The sequence below is a fragment of the Ascoidea rubescens genome, assembly GCF_001661345.1.
Source record: "Ascoidea rubescens DSM 1968 unplaced genomic scaffold ASCRUscaffold_11, whole genome shotgun sequence".
Lineage (NCBI taxonomy): Eukaryota > Fungi > Ascomycota > Saccharomycetes > Ascoideales > Ascoideaceae > Ascoidea > Ascoidea rubescens.
In genome coordinates, this window is record NW_017962923.1 from 178937 (window position 1) to 192381 (window position 13445).

The following is a 13445-nucleotide window of genomic DNA, read 5'->3' on the forward strand; positions in this document are numbered from 1 at the left end:
TCTTTCGAAAGCTTGAAGGCTAGTTGGTCGTGGGACATGGAAACTAAGGCAAAAGTCGAGCAGTGGGCAGTGAGCAGGACGCTTTCACGTTTGGCAGAAGAAGCAGATATAAAGCAGCAAAACACCTCCCTGAGTCTCTCGCCTCCCCTGGCGCTCGCACCTCTCCCAGGCAAATCTTTTGCCTGGTGCCTACCGCTTCCTACCCAGGCCACGTGATCTGCGCGGTCTGCTATTTGAACTACATCACTGGTATCAGTGTCATCATGTGGTTGTATGCATATTGGACCAAATCCACCCTGCTGGTGCTTGGACGAGGCTTGCTCCATCCCATCCCTTGAATCTTCTTTTTGTTTTCTTTCTTCTCTTTCTTTATCATCTTCTGCCTCTCCTTCCTCTGCGTTTTCTTATTATTCTTTCTTCTGAAAATGGTTTCCGAGTACGCCACAATCAACAACAATCCTGTTTTCAAACATGTCGACTCAATCTATGAAAACCGTTTAAGGCAGTTCTTTGATAATGGCCAATATAGAGATTTCAATTTGCCTAAGTTTATGGATTATCAAACTTCCTCAGACTGTATTTCTTTGAGAGTTCACTCTGTAGCAAATAATGCTCGTCCTTTATTCAAAGATATTATACCTGATTTGAAAGATGAGGACTGGTCTTCCTCAAAAGTCGGTGATAAATTTGGTCCCTCTTGGGCCACTTTTTGGTTTAAAATCGAAGCAACCTTGCCTTCAAATTGGCTTGTCGATTATATCAATAACCCAAATATTCATTCTGATCAAATTTGGTTCAGATGGGACTCTCAAAATGAAGGTTTAATTTATGATCAATATGGAACTCCCTTGCAAGCTCTAACTGGAAATGGTGAAAGAATTGATTATATTGTACCCAAATCTTGGTATTCCTCTAATAATACTTTCAAATTTTATCTTGAAATGGCCTGTAATGGCATGTTTGGTAACGGTGAACCAACTAACTCAAATAACCACTTTTCTTTAAATACTTGCCAACTAGTTATTCCAAATTTGCAATGTAGAGCTTTATATCATGATTTTCATGAAATTGCTGACGCTGCAAGAGAATTTCCTTCAGATTCATGGCAAAAACATCAGGCAAGAAAATTAGCGAATCAAATTATGAATACTTTTGATCCCAACAACCCAGACTACTCGATTAGTCTATCTAGAAATTTGGCCAAATCCTTTCTCGGTAATGACATTGATTCTTCCAAAGTTTTTACCTTGAATGACACTATCAATTTCAAAAAAATTGAAGTTTTCAATTTTGGTAATTGCCATATCGATACTGCTTGGTTATGGCCCTTTGCTGAATCAAGAAGAAAAATTGTTCGATCTTGGACCACTCAATTAAATTTAATCGAAAGATACCCTGAATACATATTTGTTGCTTCTCAAATGCAACAGTTTAAATGGTTAAAAGAAGATCATCTCATTATTTTTAATCAAATCAAATCAAATTTGGATAGATTTATTCCCATTGGCGGTACCTGGGTTGAAAATGATACTAATTTACCTGCATCTGAATCTCTTGCAAGACAATTTTTAAAAGGACAATTTTTTTTGAAACAAAATTTTGATTTTTATTCAAAAACTTTTTGGCTACCGGATTCTTTTGGCTACTCCTCTCAATTACCCCAACTTTGCCAACTCTCTAAAATATCAAGATTTTTGACTCAAAAACTATCCTGGAATAATATTAATACTTTTCCTTTAACAACTTTCAACTGGGTCGCTTTGGATGGCTCTCAAATTTTAGCACACATGCCTCCTAATAACACATACACTTCAGCTGCTAATTTTGGCGATATTAAAAGATCTCTTCACCAACACAAAAACTTGGCTTACTCCGTCAAGTCGATGCATTTGGCTGGCCATGGTGATGGTGGTGGAGGCTGTACTCCCGAAATGTTAGAAAGAATCCGTCGTTGCAGAGGAATAGCCAACACTTCTGGTGAGTTGCCTTATGTTCATTCTGGTATATCAATTGATAAATTTTATGATTTAATATTAGACGAAACAAAAAACGGAAAGGAATTGCCTTCTTGGGTTGGTGAGTTATATTTTGAGTTTCATAGAGGTACTTACACAACTCAGTCTGATGTTAAAAATTTTATGCGATGGGTGGAAACAAATTTGCACTCTTTAGAGTATTTGTCAACATTAGCAAGCTTATTTTCTAAATCATATATTTTTCCAGCAAAACAGATCTCGGATTTGTGGGAAAACGTTTTGTTATGTCAATTTCATGATGTTTTGCCTGGCACTTGTATCGAACTTGTTTATTCAGATGAGGTCAAACCAATGCTTAGTAAATGCATAAGAAAAACTGAAAAATTGATTTTCACTGCTTTAACTTCGTTAGGTATTAAACAATTTCCAACAAAAAAAACTTTTGAGAATGACAATCATTTAAACTATGAGATTTCTATAATTTATGAAAAATTGGTAAATCGAGCTTTTTGGTTAATAAATACTTATCCTTGGAATGTTTCAGAAATCGTCAAGATACCAAAATTATCAAAACTATTTTTGAACGAAAACCAAAAAACATTAAAAGAGAAACCTAACTTTTATTCCAAATTATCGTTTATTCAAGAAGGAAGATATGAAAACGATTACGTTTTATTTCAATCGTTACCAGATAATCATTCAATATTAGCGCCATTGACAGAAAAAATCAATGCGGAAGTTAAATTGTTTGATTTGGATGATTATTTTGTTTTAGATAACTCATTGCTAAAAATTGAGATTTCAAAAAGTACAGGAGTAATTACAAGCATTATTGATAAAACTTATAATGACAAAGAATTTCTTGATATTAAAACTGGTAAAAATAAAACAGGAGCAAACCAATTTGTAATTTTACAAGATACTCCGTTATCATGGCAAGCATGGGATACCGAATTATTTTCATTGGAAAAAATTGTTAACTTAAATGCGAATAAAGTCGAAATTTATGAACAAGGACCATTGATCACAACGATTAGGGTGTCGATTGTAATTAATGAAAAAACAAATTCATGGTTAAATTCATACATTTCCTTAAATGCAAATTCGAAATTGATTAATATTGAGAACGAGTGTGATTGGCATGAGAATTGTAGGTTTTTGAAAGTTGAGTTTCCTGTGGATATACACAATTCTTACTGCTCTTATGAAACTCAATTTGGCATTACAACAAGACCAACGAATTATAACACATCTTATGAAGTTGCTAAATTTGAAACTTGCTGTCATAAATTTGTGGATTACAGTGATTTTACTGGAGGGGTTTCTATTTTTAATAATAACAAGTATGGATTTTCTACACATGGAAATTTAATGAGACTATCATTATTAAGGTCACCTAAAAGCCCCGATGAGCATGCTGATATGGGAAAACATTTTTTCAAGTATGGAATTTTTCCTCACAAAGGTGGAATTAATGGCGAGGTTGTTAGAAATAGTTTTAACTTTAACACTAGATTTTGGAAAAGTGACGATAATGAAGATTATTACAAAATCTGCAAGTTTACCAATCGCATTAGTAATGAAGAAGACTATAGAATTGAACAAACAGGATTTGGTAGTTGTGTTTTACTTGAAAATATCCACGAATTCAATAAAGAGTTTTTTAATTTTATTAGTTTAGAAAATGATGAAGGTAATTTGATTTTAAGCAATATTAAAAGAGCTGAATTGGATTCAGATGTGTTTGTTGATTATAATTCCGAGGCACTGTATTCAGAAAAAACGATGAAACCATATCAGGCAAACCATCAGCAAAGCAAGTTTTTGTCATTTTCTAATTTAATTAGTAAAAACAACAATGTACAAGAAAACACAAAATCAGTTATTATTAGGGTATATGATTCTTTGGGAGGTAAAAGTAAAGGTGTTATTGTGGTAAAGAAATTATTACCATTATTAAGAGTTTATAAAGTTAACAATTTAGAGGAGGACGTTGAAGTATTAGAATTTAGTAGTTCAACCGAAAATGATGAATATACTATTCAAATTGAGTTACGGGCGTTTGAAATTGCTGGGTATAGATTAGTTTTGGCTGTTTAGAAATTTAATCAATTATTGATTAATTGCTTTTTATTTTCTTTTTATTTAAGTTTTATTTTTTTTTATTTAAGTTTTATTTTCTCTTTACTTATTTAACTGTCTTCAGATGTCTCAAGATCAAATCTTTAAAGAAACCTCTTGTTATACTTTTACATTATCAGGGCAGGACAGGACAGCTAAAGCCACTCGTGTGTAGGTCGGAATTGCCGGTTAATATTTCACAATCCTCTAGCCACAGTCCGAGCCCAGTTGGGCGTTTCGCTGACGGAAAAGCAAAGGGCGAGGATCTGCCTCCGGATGGCTTTTGAACCTTTGTATCAACAGCTCTTAGCGGTTGGCTTTTGCAGCATTAGTAGAAGCAGATTTGTCTTTCATTGCAAGTGAATGATAGGAGGCAACAATCATGGAAAACGTTTTGGAAACAATATCTTTATCCTCTTCACCACATCAACTTAAATCTCAGATCATATCTCTACTTGAAGATTCAAGAACTTTTAACTTTAATGTTTTAAGGATCAATCCAATATTGCAAGCAAAACTAACTACTGACAATAAGAATTCTAACAATAGTTTAAAATACCTTAAAACCTTGGAGTTGTTTTCTTTTGGCGCTTTTGAAGATTATTTTTACAATATCGACTATCAAAACTCAGAATTTATTCAGTTGTCCTTCAATGCCATAAACAAATTAAAAGCGCTAACAGTTCTTAGAAGACTAGTGCATATTAATTCCAATCGAGTAAAATACAATCAATTAACTGGTCGAAGTTCACAGCAAGATTTTGATTATGCTGAATTGGAAAGACATTTGATCTACTTGAAGTTCCAGAAATTAGTCGATCTCAAAATTGATTCGTTCAATCAAGAAATAAAAGTAAACAAGATTTTTTACAAAGAAGATATCAACTACAATCAGAATTTTCCTCATACCGACTGCAATCCCCAACCAGCTTCAATGGATGATTTGATTAAGCGTTTGATAGTTTTTAAACAAAATGTGTTAACACTTTCTACTTCGCTCTCATGCTAATATGAAAAATCATTATATTTCTGCCATTACACTACCAATTTTAAACGTTTCCTTTTACTTTCTTTATTTATGGATTTACAGCACGTGATATCTGACCAGCATTTCTTTCTTATCTGATTTTCGTAGCATGTGCTGCAACACAGTAAACACACATGATTATTAATCATAAACAAAACATTTCACAAAATTAATGTCCAGAGAAGTACAAAACATAGTTTACATCCCTCAAAAGAATTGTGCTGCACGTGAGATACAAAAAAAAATGAACGTCTTATGGGCAAACAGCGTTTGGGCTACTAATATCAACCACAATAATAGAATTGATGAACAAAAATATCATAATGGTTTATACGAATATTAATCATGAGTAGGCTGAACATCGCCAAAATCAACAATGTTGATATTCAAAAAATCAATTCCGGACAAGTAATTATAGATCTTCAAACTGCTGTCAAAGAATTGGTTGAAAATTCTTTGGATGCTAATTCAACCTCAATTGAAATATTATTCAAAAATTATGGAATCGATTCTATTGAGGTAATTGATAATGGTGATGGGATTGATCGATTAGATTTCAAAAATATTGCTTTGAATAGCTATACTTCCAAGCTATCTTCATTTGATGATTTAGATATTTTAAACTCCTTTGGATTTAGAGGTGAGGCAATTCATTCATTAGTTTCCACATCAAAATCATTTCAAATAACAACTGCGACAAAGGAAACTTATCCTAAAGCATCAATTTTAAACTTTGGTTCAAATGGACTTTTGATATCAATTAAACCAACAACCAGAAATGTTGGCACATCCTCTTTAATCACAAACCTATTTGAAAATTTACCAGTTAGAAGAAAAAATTTTATCAAAAATCATAAAAGAGAATTTAATAAAGCAATTGAATTATTAACAAATTATTGCTTGATAACAGAAAATGTTAGGCTTAAAATATTTAATATTTTACCTAAAAGAAATAACAAAAATTTAATCATAGCAACAAAGGGCTTAAATAACAAACTAAAAGACAACATCTATTCGGTTTTTGGTTCTAAAATCTTTAATTTTAAATCTTTAATTGAAATTGATTTTTCTTTAAACTTGTTTTCAACCTCAAAAGTAAAATTAGTTGGTTATCTTTCTAATCCTTCACCAAAAATGGGTGTTAAATCTCCCTCCCACCAATACATATTTGTTAATTCTAGACCAGTAATCTTAAAGAATTTGAAAGATTTGCTTAATAATCTTTATAAAAGTTTTAATTTATTGCAGTATCCTGTTTTTTTCTTAAACTTAAAAATTAATCTGAACATGATCGATATCAATGTTACCCCTGATAAAAGAACTATCTTAATTCAAAATGAAACTGAAATACTAAATCTTATCAAATCTAAAATTTTAGATCTTTATCATAACTCTGACGCTGAAATTTCAAAAAACAATTTTAAATCAAGCCCTTTTACTAATGATAAGTTTGATATAACAAAGAGTAGAATAGACTGTGATCTTGAACCCAAGGATATAGAAGAAAACTGCAAATCTTTGGATTCTAATACAGATAATGACATAAAGACATTAATAGAAGACAACAATACATCTTGTATGTTTGAAAGGCCCACAAAAAGATTGAAAAATAACAATTTATCAAATTATACTACTTCTATTTTAAAATCATTTACAAATGATTTATCTGGAGATTCATTTTCTGAAAAAAATGCATTTCAGCATTATATTAATAATAATATTGACAATGATTCCAAAATAAAAGAAAACAGTTTTGATATTCAGAAAAAACATAACGACTATCATGAATGTAATAAAACAGTAAATCCTTCTCTGCAAGAATTGAATAACGGTTTAGAGGTTACTATTTTTGAAGGTTTTGGTGACAAATCAAATAATAATGAAAATAGTACAGAAGTTTCAAATAGTATAAATGCTATAACTAACGAAAGCAAGAATGTTTTTAATATTGCTTCAAATAATAATTTTAATGATTTTAGTTCTCAAAGTGATTCTGTTTTTTGTCAATTAAATATTAATAAAAGTCATCTGGGCTTAATCAATAAGAGTGATGCTAATAAAATAGTTGCCGATATAAATAATGATGACAAGGGTATTAAAAAAATTAAAGGCGATAATAAAAGCAAAGAAATTTTAAATAGAAATGACCAGTTGAGTAAAACTTTCTTTAATCAGAAAAAACTGAAAAATCGTGAATCTCAAAATCAACTAATAGTCACAAATGCTTTTCGAATGGGCGAAATTACTCAAGAGTTTAATGAGGTATACAACTCAATAAAAGATAATTACATTAATAACATGAAGGATAATTTTTATGGAAATTCAAAATGTTCTGACATTAATACTGAGCAAGAAACAACTGAAGAGCAGTTAACATTAAAAGTTAATAAAAAAGATTTTCTGGAAATGAAAATTGTGGGACAATTTAATCTTGGATTTATTCTTGCAACCTCTAAGCACGAGAATTTATTTATAATTGATCAACATGCTTCAGATGAAAAATTTAATTTTGAACAATTAAGAAAAAATACAAAATTTCAAAGACAAAGGTTAATCAGTCCTATTAATGTTGAATTGGCAATAATAGATGAAATGATTGTTAAAGATAATATTGAAATGATCGAAAAAAATGGATTTAAAATTAGGGTCAATGAGAATAATAAAGCAGGATTCAAAATTGAATTGATTTCGATACCAATATCTAAGAAGACAGTATTTGATTTAAGTGATTTTATTGAATTAGTATATAAAATTAAGGAGAATCAAAGTGGTGGATATAAGATTAATAATGAAGTGAGTTGCTCTAAAATATATTCGATGTTTGCTTCAAGAGCATGTAGAATGAGTATAATGATTGGTAAACCATTGAATATTTCAAAAATGAAAAAGGTTGTCAGTAATTTAAGTCAATTAGACAAACCTTGGAACTGTCCTCATGGAAGGCCAACAATGAGACATTTGATGGAGTTAACAAAAATTGAAACATTTATCGAAGACTATACAATTTAGTGACTGCAATTTTATTATTAAAGTTAAGAAAAAATGAATAAAAAATGAATAAAAAATGAATAAAAAATGAATAAAAAATGATGTCGTATATGAGCATATAATTGAAACACAATTGAAATATAATTAACGTATAAATTTATGATCAATTTTTGATTTTAAGAAAAAACATTTTTAAAAATTTTTTTTTCTCGAATAAGACAACACAAAAAACAAACAAACTTGACACTAAAAAATAAAAATAAATGAATGAATACTTAAAATGTAGAAATCAAGTAGTAATCTGAAATAAAAGGGAAAGAATAAAAAAAGAATAAAATTAAAAAAAACAAAATAAGACCCTTAAAGAAAAAAAACAAAATAGAAATCATTGAAAAAAAAACACACTAACATTTAGAATTAGCTTCCACATTAAAAATAAAAAAGTATAATAAAAAAATTCATCAAATTAAGTCATAAGAAAATTGAAAATTGAAAATTGAAACAAAAAAAAAAATAAAATAAAAAAAATTAAAAAAAACAACGCGTAAAAACCAGTATTTTTAAAGAGTAAAACATTTCTTCTGAAAAAATTAGGCTGAGTGTAATTAGAATCATCGTTATGATTTATAAGTAATTTTTCGTTTAATAAATCGGAGGGAAGATAAGAGATATCTAAAGTGTTAGATTTGTATTTAGATGAATTTGGAGAAGGAGAGGGAGTTAAAGGAAAATCAAAGAAGGGATTTTGATGGATAGGGGAATTATTTTTAGAGAAATTATTTGAAATGATAATTTGCAAATCCTTTAATGAAGAACTGTCACCTAAGAAAGTAAAATTAGTCAAGTGATTTTGAGAATTAAAAGGTGGTAAGTGTGAGAATTGATTGTCAGGGGTAAAATCAATACCCAATGAAGACCAATTTAAAGATGGAATTGACACAAATGATGAAAGGTTTTGATAGTATAAGTCATCAAGATCGTCTCTCGTTAAAGATAGGTATGACAAAGAAGGTTGTTTTTTTAAATCTAAGGATAATCTTGAAAATTTGAAGATATTATTTTGAAAATTAGATATGTTATTTAAATGGGAGTTTACAATATCGTCAAGGGGAAACAAGACTTTGTAAATAAGAATTGAGTCATTTGATGTAGTATTATCACCAAGATTTGAATAATAAAAGGTTAAGGCCTTTAAAAATGAGTCATAAATTAAAATCAAGTTGGTGTCGAATTGAAGCAAGTTGACAACATCTAAAGAATTCAACAGAGAAACTATGGTAGAGTTATAAATTAAAGAGTTGTTGGTATTAGTATAACCTAGTTTAAACTTTGACCAATTGTTGTTAATAAAAGCAGAGGAAATATCGATTAATTTCAATTGATTTGAAATAAAATCAATTGGCTTATTTTCTAAATAGAGTGGAATTAGACCATTGAATTGGAACGAATTGTTTTTAGTGAGATTGAATTTTTTAAAATGATCTATATTGTACGATTTTCGATTCGAATTAAACTCAGGATTTGATAACTCGATATAAGAGTTAATGTCAATTAAATAACTAGGATTTGGGAAAGACGAAGATGAAGAGGCAGCAGCCATTTGAGAGAATAAAGGGGATAGAAGGAATAAAGAGAGAAAAGGGAATCGAATTAAACAAAAAGCGATAAAATAGAATAATAATTAATCAATCACCGATTAAATTTTTTAAAAGTTTTATCAGTAAAACAGTATAAAATTGTTCAAGTAAAAAGAAGTAAAAGGAAGTTAAATGGAAATTGAAGAGTATTTAAATAAATGGATGGATATTAGTGAGCGAAAAAAAAGATGAAAAAAAAAAAAAGATAATGGGAAAAAAATGAGATAAATGTGCAGATAGAAGGCCCTGGCCAATGAAAAGAGCGGTGATTGCAAAAAGCGATGCAAAATTTGAGGGATCGGAAAGGGTGAAAAACGAAAGGGAGAAAAACAAAAAAACAAATGGGAAAAAGAGAAAAATATAGAGAAAAAGCGAAACACATGGATTAGACGAAAAAATAGCAAATAACGATAAAGAATGATAAAAAGTGATAAAAAGTGATGCAAAACAAAAGACGATTGTGGGAGATTGGAAAAAGTGAGAGTTATCAAGGTTCATTTAAAATGGCTGGAGGAATGCATCCAGAACATTGGCATTTTGAGTGTGAGTGGAATTGCTAAAGAAAAACAAGAAAAAAATCACCAAAGAAGTAACAAAAAAGCAACAGGCTGAAATTAGCAGAGATCCCAGTAAACACAAACATCAGCAGCGCGAGACTCCCGAACTAGGACCAGAATCCTGGGCTGATTACATGAGGCAATTTCAAATGCTTCTGGCCACTTCCGGTTGTGGACAAGGATACACAACAATCCTTGCGGTCGATAACCTAAACGCGCCAAGCGGACATGTCTAGCAGAAATAGAATCTCATATACGAGAAATGTGGTAAATCCTCCTGCTGTCTCAAACCCAGTTGCAAGAACAGCCGATGCAGCCAATTAATGCTGGCAAACTTGATACTTGCAGAACACGCGCCACAGCCGGGTTTAATACCCTTGCACGTAATACTCAGCGCGTATCTGAGACATAACGCAGAACACGGCAGAAGCCAGAAACGCGGTTCAGATGTCAAGGTATTGATTACACGTGACCAAATTTGGTGTGCGGCTGAAAACGTGATTGCGCGTGCACGTGTCCACTGGAGTGGTTGCTTTCTGGATGAGCATCTAAGGCACGTCAAGCTCAACTGTAAAAAGCATCTTTTGAGAAGAGCCATCAAATCATCCCTACCTGTTTTAGCAGTGTTTAATTATAAATCAATCACAGAATAAGGGTTTTGTATTTATAATCTCTTTTTTTTTTTGTTATTTTTTACTGCAATATCGTTTCTCTTCTCTATCAGTTTACTTCTGCCATTTTCAAATATTATCACTGCTTATCTTAAAATTTCCTATAAATAAGAGTCATTTTTCTTCCCTTGATCTCCTCAAGCTGAATAATCTGAGTATTGATAATTCAGCCATATACTATATATATATCTATATATTTTCTATACTTCTTCTTTTGTTTCTTCTTCTTCCTATTTTTTCTTCCTATTTTTTTAATTACTTTTCAGCATATTAATCATTTAATTATCTAATCAATTGTACAACCTTAATCTATTCATAATATTTCTTATAAATGTCTTATCATTCTCAGACCTCAGCTCCATATTCAAATCTAAATTTAAATCAAAATCAAAATCAAAATGGTTTATATTATAATCAAAATTACACCTTTAATCAAAACTTAAATGAGAATCTAAATTTAATTCATTCTTACCAATGTTTAAATCAAATTGTAAATCAACTTAACCAAAATTTAAATTCAAATTTAAATTCAAATTCAAATTTAAATTCAAATTCAAACTCGTTCTCAAATATTGATCTATCTTATCTAAATCAAAACTCATTTACTTCTTTTCCATATTTAAATACCAGCACTAATTTCGATCTTAATAACCACTATATGCATTGTTGCAAATGCCATTTTAATGGCATTGATAATCTACTTAAAATAACCTCTCCAAACCCTCATTGTTCCTGTACTCATGTATTTTGCGCAAATTGTGGTCTAATTAACACAAATTATAATTTTAAAGATCAATTCCAAAAAAATCTTTTATATTTTAAAACATTAAACCTATCATTAAATCAAAATAATTTGAATCAAAATAATTTGAATCATATAGATAATAGTAAAATTAAAATTAAAAAGGATATTAAAAATAAAAATAAAAATAAAAATAAAAATAAAAATAAAAATAATTACAATGGCACTATTAGTTTTAATACTAATCATAACGATAATCTCAGCAAAAATTATGATCTTAATAATCGTAATCTTACAAAACCTTATAGATCAATTCTTAAAAAAACTCAGACTGATTCTTTCCCAACATTGACTCCAAAAGCACACAAAAAAGTTCATTTTATCTTGCCCTAGTGAATAATTAATCCATTATTTATTATATTTTATTGTTATCCCTTTCGATTCTTTCTATTCTTTCTATTCTTTCCATTTGTTTTTTTAGGGTGGTTTATTTTCATGAGAAATCTTCACTATTAAAAACTGGTTTATTTTATCGCTGTTTTATTATTGTTTTATAATTTTTTATGATGTTCTATGATTTTTTATGATTTTTTATTTATACCTTATATTGTAGCTAGGATAATAAACAATTGAGATAATATGTATTAAAATAGCATTATTAAAATAATATTATTGAAGTAACATTAAAATTAATAAATAAAAATAAATTGAAAATAAAAACCCCAAAAAAGAAACAAAAAAAAAACAAAAAAAACAATAATCATAAATAAAAGAAAAAATCTATTGGATAACTTTCCTAGTTTTTAAATAATTGTAAAAATATAATAATTGTAATAAACTGATAAATATTAGTAAAATTATTATAACGATTTGAGACTTGACAACATTAATGTATGTATTTTCATTAGTATCTCTTAGATTTGCTTCTCTTTTAACAAGATAATATAAATTATCTGTTAAATCGTCAATTTCGTTTTCAATCTGAATTAAGTCCTTATGTAATGGAGTTAGTTTTTCACTTTGTTTAATTAAATTTAAATCTCTCGATTTTAAACCAATTTCCAAATCCATCACTATTTCCTTGTTTTCACCATCATTTGACCAACTTGCATCTTTAAGATAATTTTCAAAACAAATTTCAAAATATCTTTGTGAAATATCATAATCATTCATAATTTTATTACTGTTACTATTATTATTATTGTAATTATTTAAAAATGAAGTTTTGAATATAATACGTAATTTTCCAGAGATGTCAGATTTTGACCGATAAAGATTGCCAAATTGATCAAATACTTTAAAATTTAAAGATTGCGAGTTAATCTTATCACCAACAAACATACTTATTATAATCAAATTATCATTATCATCATCATTATTATTATTATCGTTTTTGTTGTTATTATCAAGGCTAGACTGACTATTGTCATAATATCTGAAACATGATTCAAAATCGTATTTTTTGTTGTAATTTTTTTCATAATTTTCAATATCTTTTTGCTTCAAAGGAGGTACAATTATACCAATTGAACTAACCAACTGTAGATAAAATAAAGACACTAGTATTATAAAACGTAATATAGTAAGGTTGGAATTAAATTTAAAACCATTAAAATTGAAATTGAAAATTTGACCTATTCCATGCCTGCTTGTTAATTTCATTATTATATCAAAAGCAAATCAGTAGAAAAAACCCCAAACACTCTAAAGGAAGATCTCTCGACCC

General features: G+C 29.3%; 8 protein-coding genes across 8 annotated transcripts; 5 read left to right on the forward strand and 3 right to left on the reverse strand.

Annotated features, from left to right (window-relative positions):
* Nucleotides 1–36: 36 nt before the first annotated feature.
* On the forward strand, nucleotides 37–216 carry ASCRUDRAFT_81884 (uncharacterized protein; the record flags this gene model as incomplete). Its single annotated transcript, XM_020194672.1, has 1 exon — nucleotides 37–216. The coding sequence occupies one exon, from the start codon at nucleotides 37–39 to the stop codon at nucleotides 214–216; it is 180 nt and encodes a 59-aa protein (XP_020045881.1).
* A 172-nt stretch (nucleotides 217–388) lies between these two features.
* Nucleotides 389–4090, forward strand: AMS1 (alpha-mannosidase). Its single transcript, XM_020193677.1, has one exon. It carries the CDS (start codon nucleotides 426–428, stop codon nucleotides 4074–4076), a length of 3651 nt encoding a protein of 1216 aa, XP_020045882.1. The 5' UTR covers nucleotides 389–425; the 3' UTR covers nucleotides 4077–4090.
* Nucleotides 4091–4389: 299 nt separating this feature from the next.
* Nucleotides 4390–5288, forward strand: ASCRUDRAFT_109657 (uncharacterized protein). Its single transcript, XM_020188728.1, has one exon. It carries the CDS (start codon nucleotides 4480–4482, stop codon nucleotides 5104–5106), a length of 627 nt encoding a protein of 208 aa, XP_020045883.1. The 5' UTR covers nucleotides 4390–4479; the 3' UTR covers nucleotides 5107–5288.
* Nucleotides 5289–5469: 181 nt separating this feature from the next.
* Nucleotides 5470–8133, forward strand: PMS1 (ATP-binding mismatch repair protein; the record flags this gene model as incomplete). Its single annotated transcript, XM_020194673.1, has 3 exons — nucleotides 5470–6572; nucleotides 6594–7386; nucleotides 7474–8133. 3 exons carry the CDS (start codon nucleotides 5470–5472, stop codon nucleotides 8131–8133), a joined length of 2556 nt encoding a protein of 851 aa, XP_020045884.1.
* A 254-nt stretch (nucleotides 8134–8387) lies between these two features.
* Nucleotides 8388–9886, reverse strand: ASCRUDRAFT_14623 (uncharacterized protein; the record flags this gene model as incomplete). Its single annotated transcript, XM_020189232.1, has 2 exons — nucleotides 8665–9886; nucleotides 8388–8413 (listed from the first exon to the last, which is right to left on the reverse strand). The coding sequence occupies exons 1-2, from the start codon at nucleotides 9710–9712 to the stop codon at nucleotides 8388–8390; spliced, it is 1074 nt and encodes a 357-aa protein (XP_020045885.1). The 5' UTR covers nucleotides 9713–9886.
* On the reverse strand, nucleotides 9806–10392 carry ASCRUDRAFT_109674 (uncharacterized protein). Its single transcript, XM_020188729.1, has one exon. It carries the CDS (start codon nucleotides 10245–10247, stop codon nucleotides 9900–9902), a length of 348 nt encoding a protein of 115 aa, XP_020045886.1. The 5' UTR covers nucleotides 10248–10392; the 3' UTR covers nucleotides 9806–9899.
* Nucleotides 10393–10920: 528 nt separating this feature from the next.
* ASCRUDRAFT_14624 (uncharacterized protein) lies at nucleotides 10921–12325 on the forward strand. Its single transcript, XM_020189233.1, has one exon. The coding sequence runs from the start codon at nucleotides 11309–11311 to the stop codon at nucleotides 12110–12112; it is 804 nt and encodes a 267-aa protein (XP_020045887.1). The 5' UTR covers nucleotides 10921–11308; the 3' UTR covers nucleotides 12113–12325.
* A 174-nt stretch (nucleotides 12326–12499) lies between these two features.
* On the reverse strand, nucleotides 12500–13060 carry RRT6 (Rrt6p; the record flags this gene model as incomplete). The annotated part of the gene is made up of 1 exon (XM_020190735.1): nucleotides 12500–13060. The coding sequence occupies one exon, from the start codon at nucleotides 13058–13060 to the stop codon at nucleotides 12500–12502; it is 561 nt and encodes a 186-aa protein (XP_020045888.1).
* Nucleotides 13061–13445: the final 385 nt, after the last annotated feature.

What these genes read in the sequence shown, in the direction of transcription:
- ASCRUDRAFT_14624 (XM_020189233.1), top strand. Translation starts at nt 11,309, where the DNA reads ATGTCTTATCATTCTCAGACCTCAGCTCCATATTCAAATCTAAATTTA.
- ASCRUDRAFT_109657 (XM_020188728.1), top strand. Translation starts at nt 4,480, where the DNA reads ATGGAAAACGTTTTGGAAACAATATCTTTATCCTCTTCACCACATCAA.
- AMS1 (XM_020193677.1), top strand. Translation starts at nt 426, where the DNA reads ATGGTTTCCGAGTACGCCACAATCAACAACAATCCTGTTTTCAAACAT.
- ASCRUDRAFT_109674 (XM_020188729.1), bottom strand. Translation starts at nt 10,247, where the DNA reads ATGAACCTTGATAACTCTCACTTTTTCCAATCTCCCACAATCGTCTTT.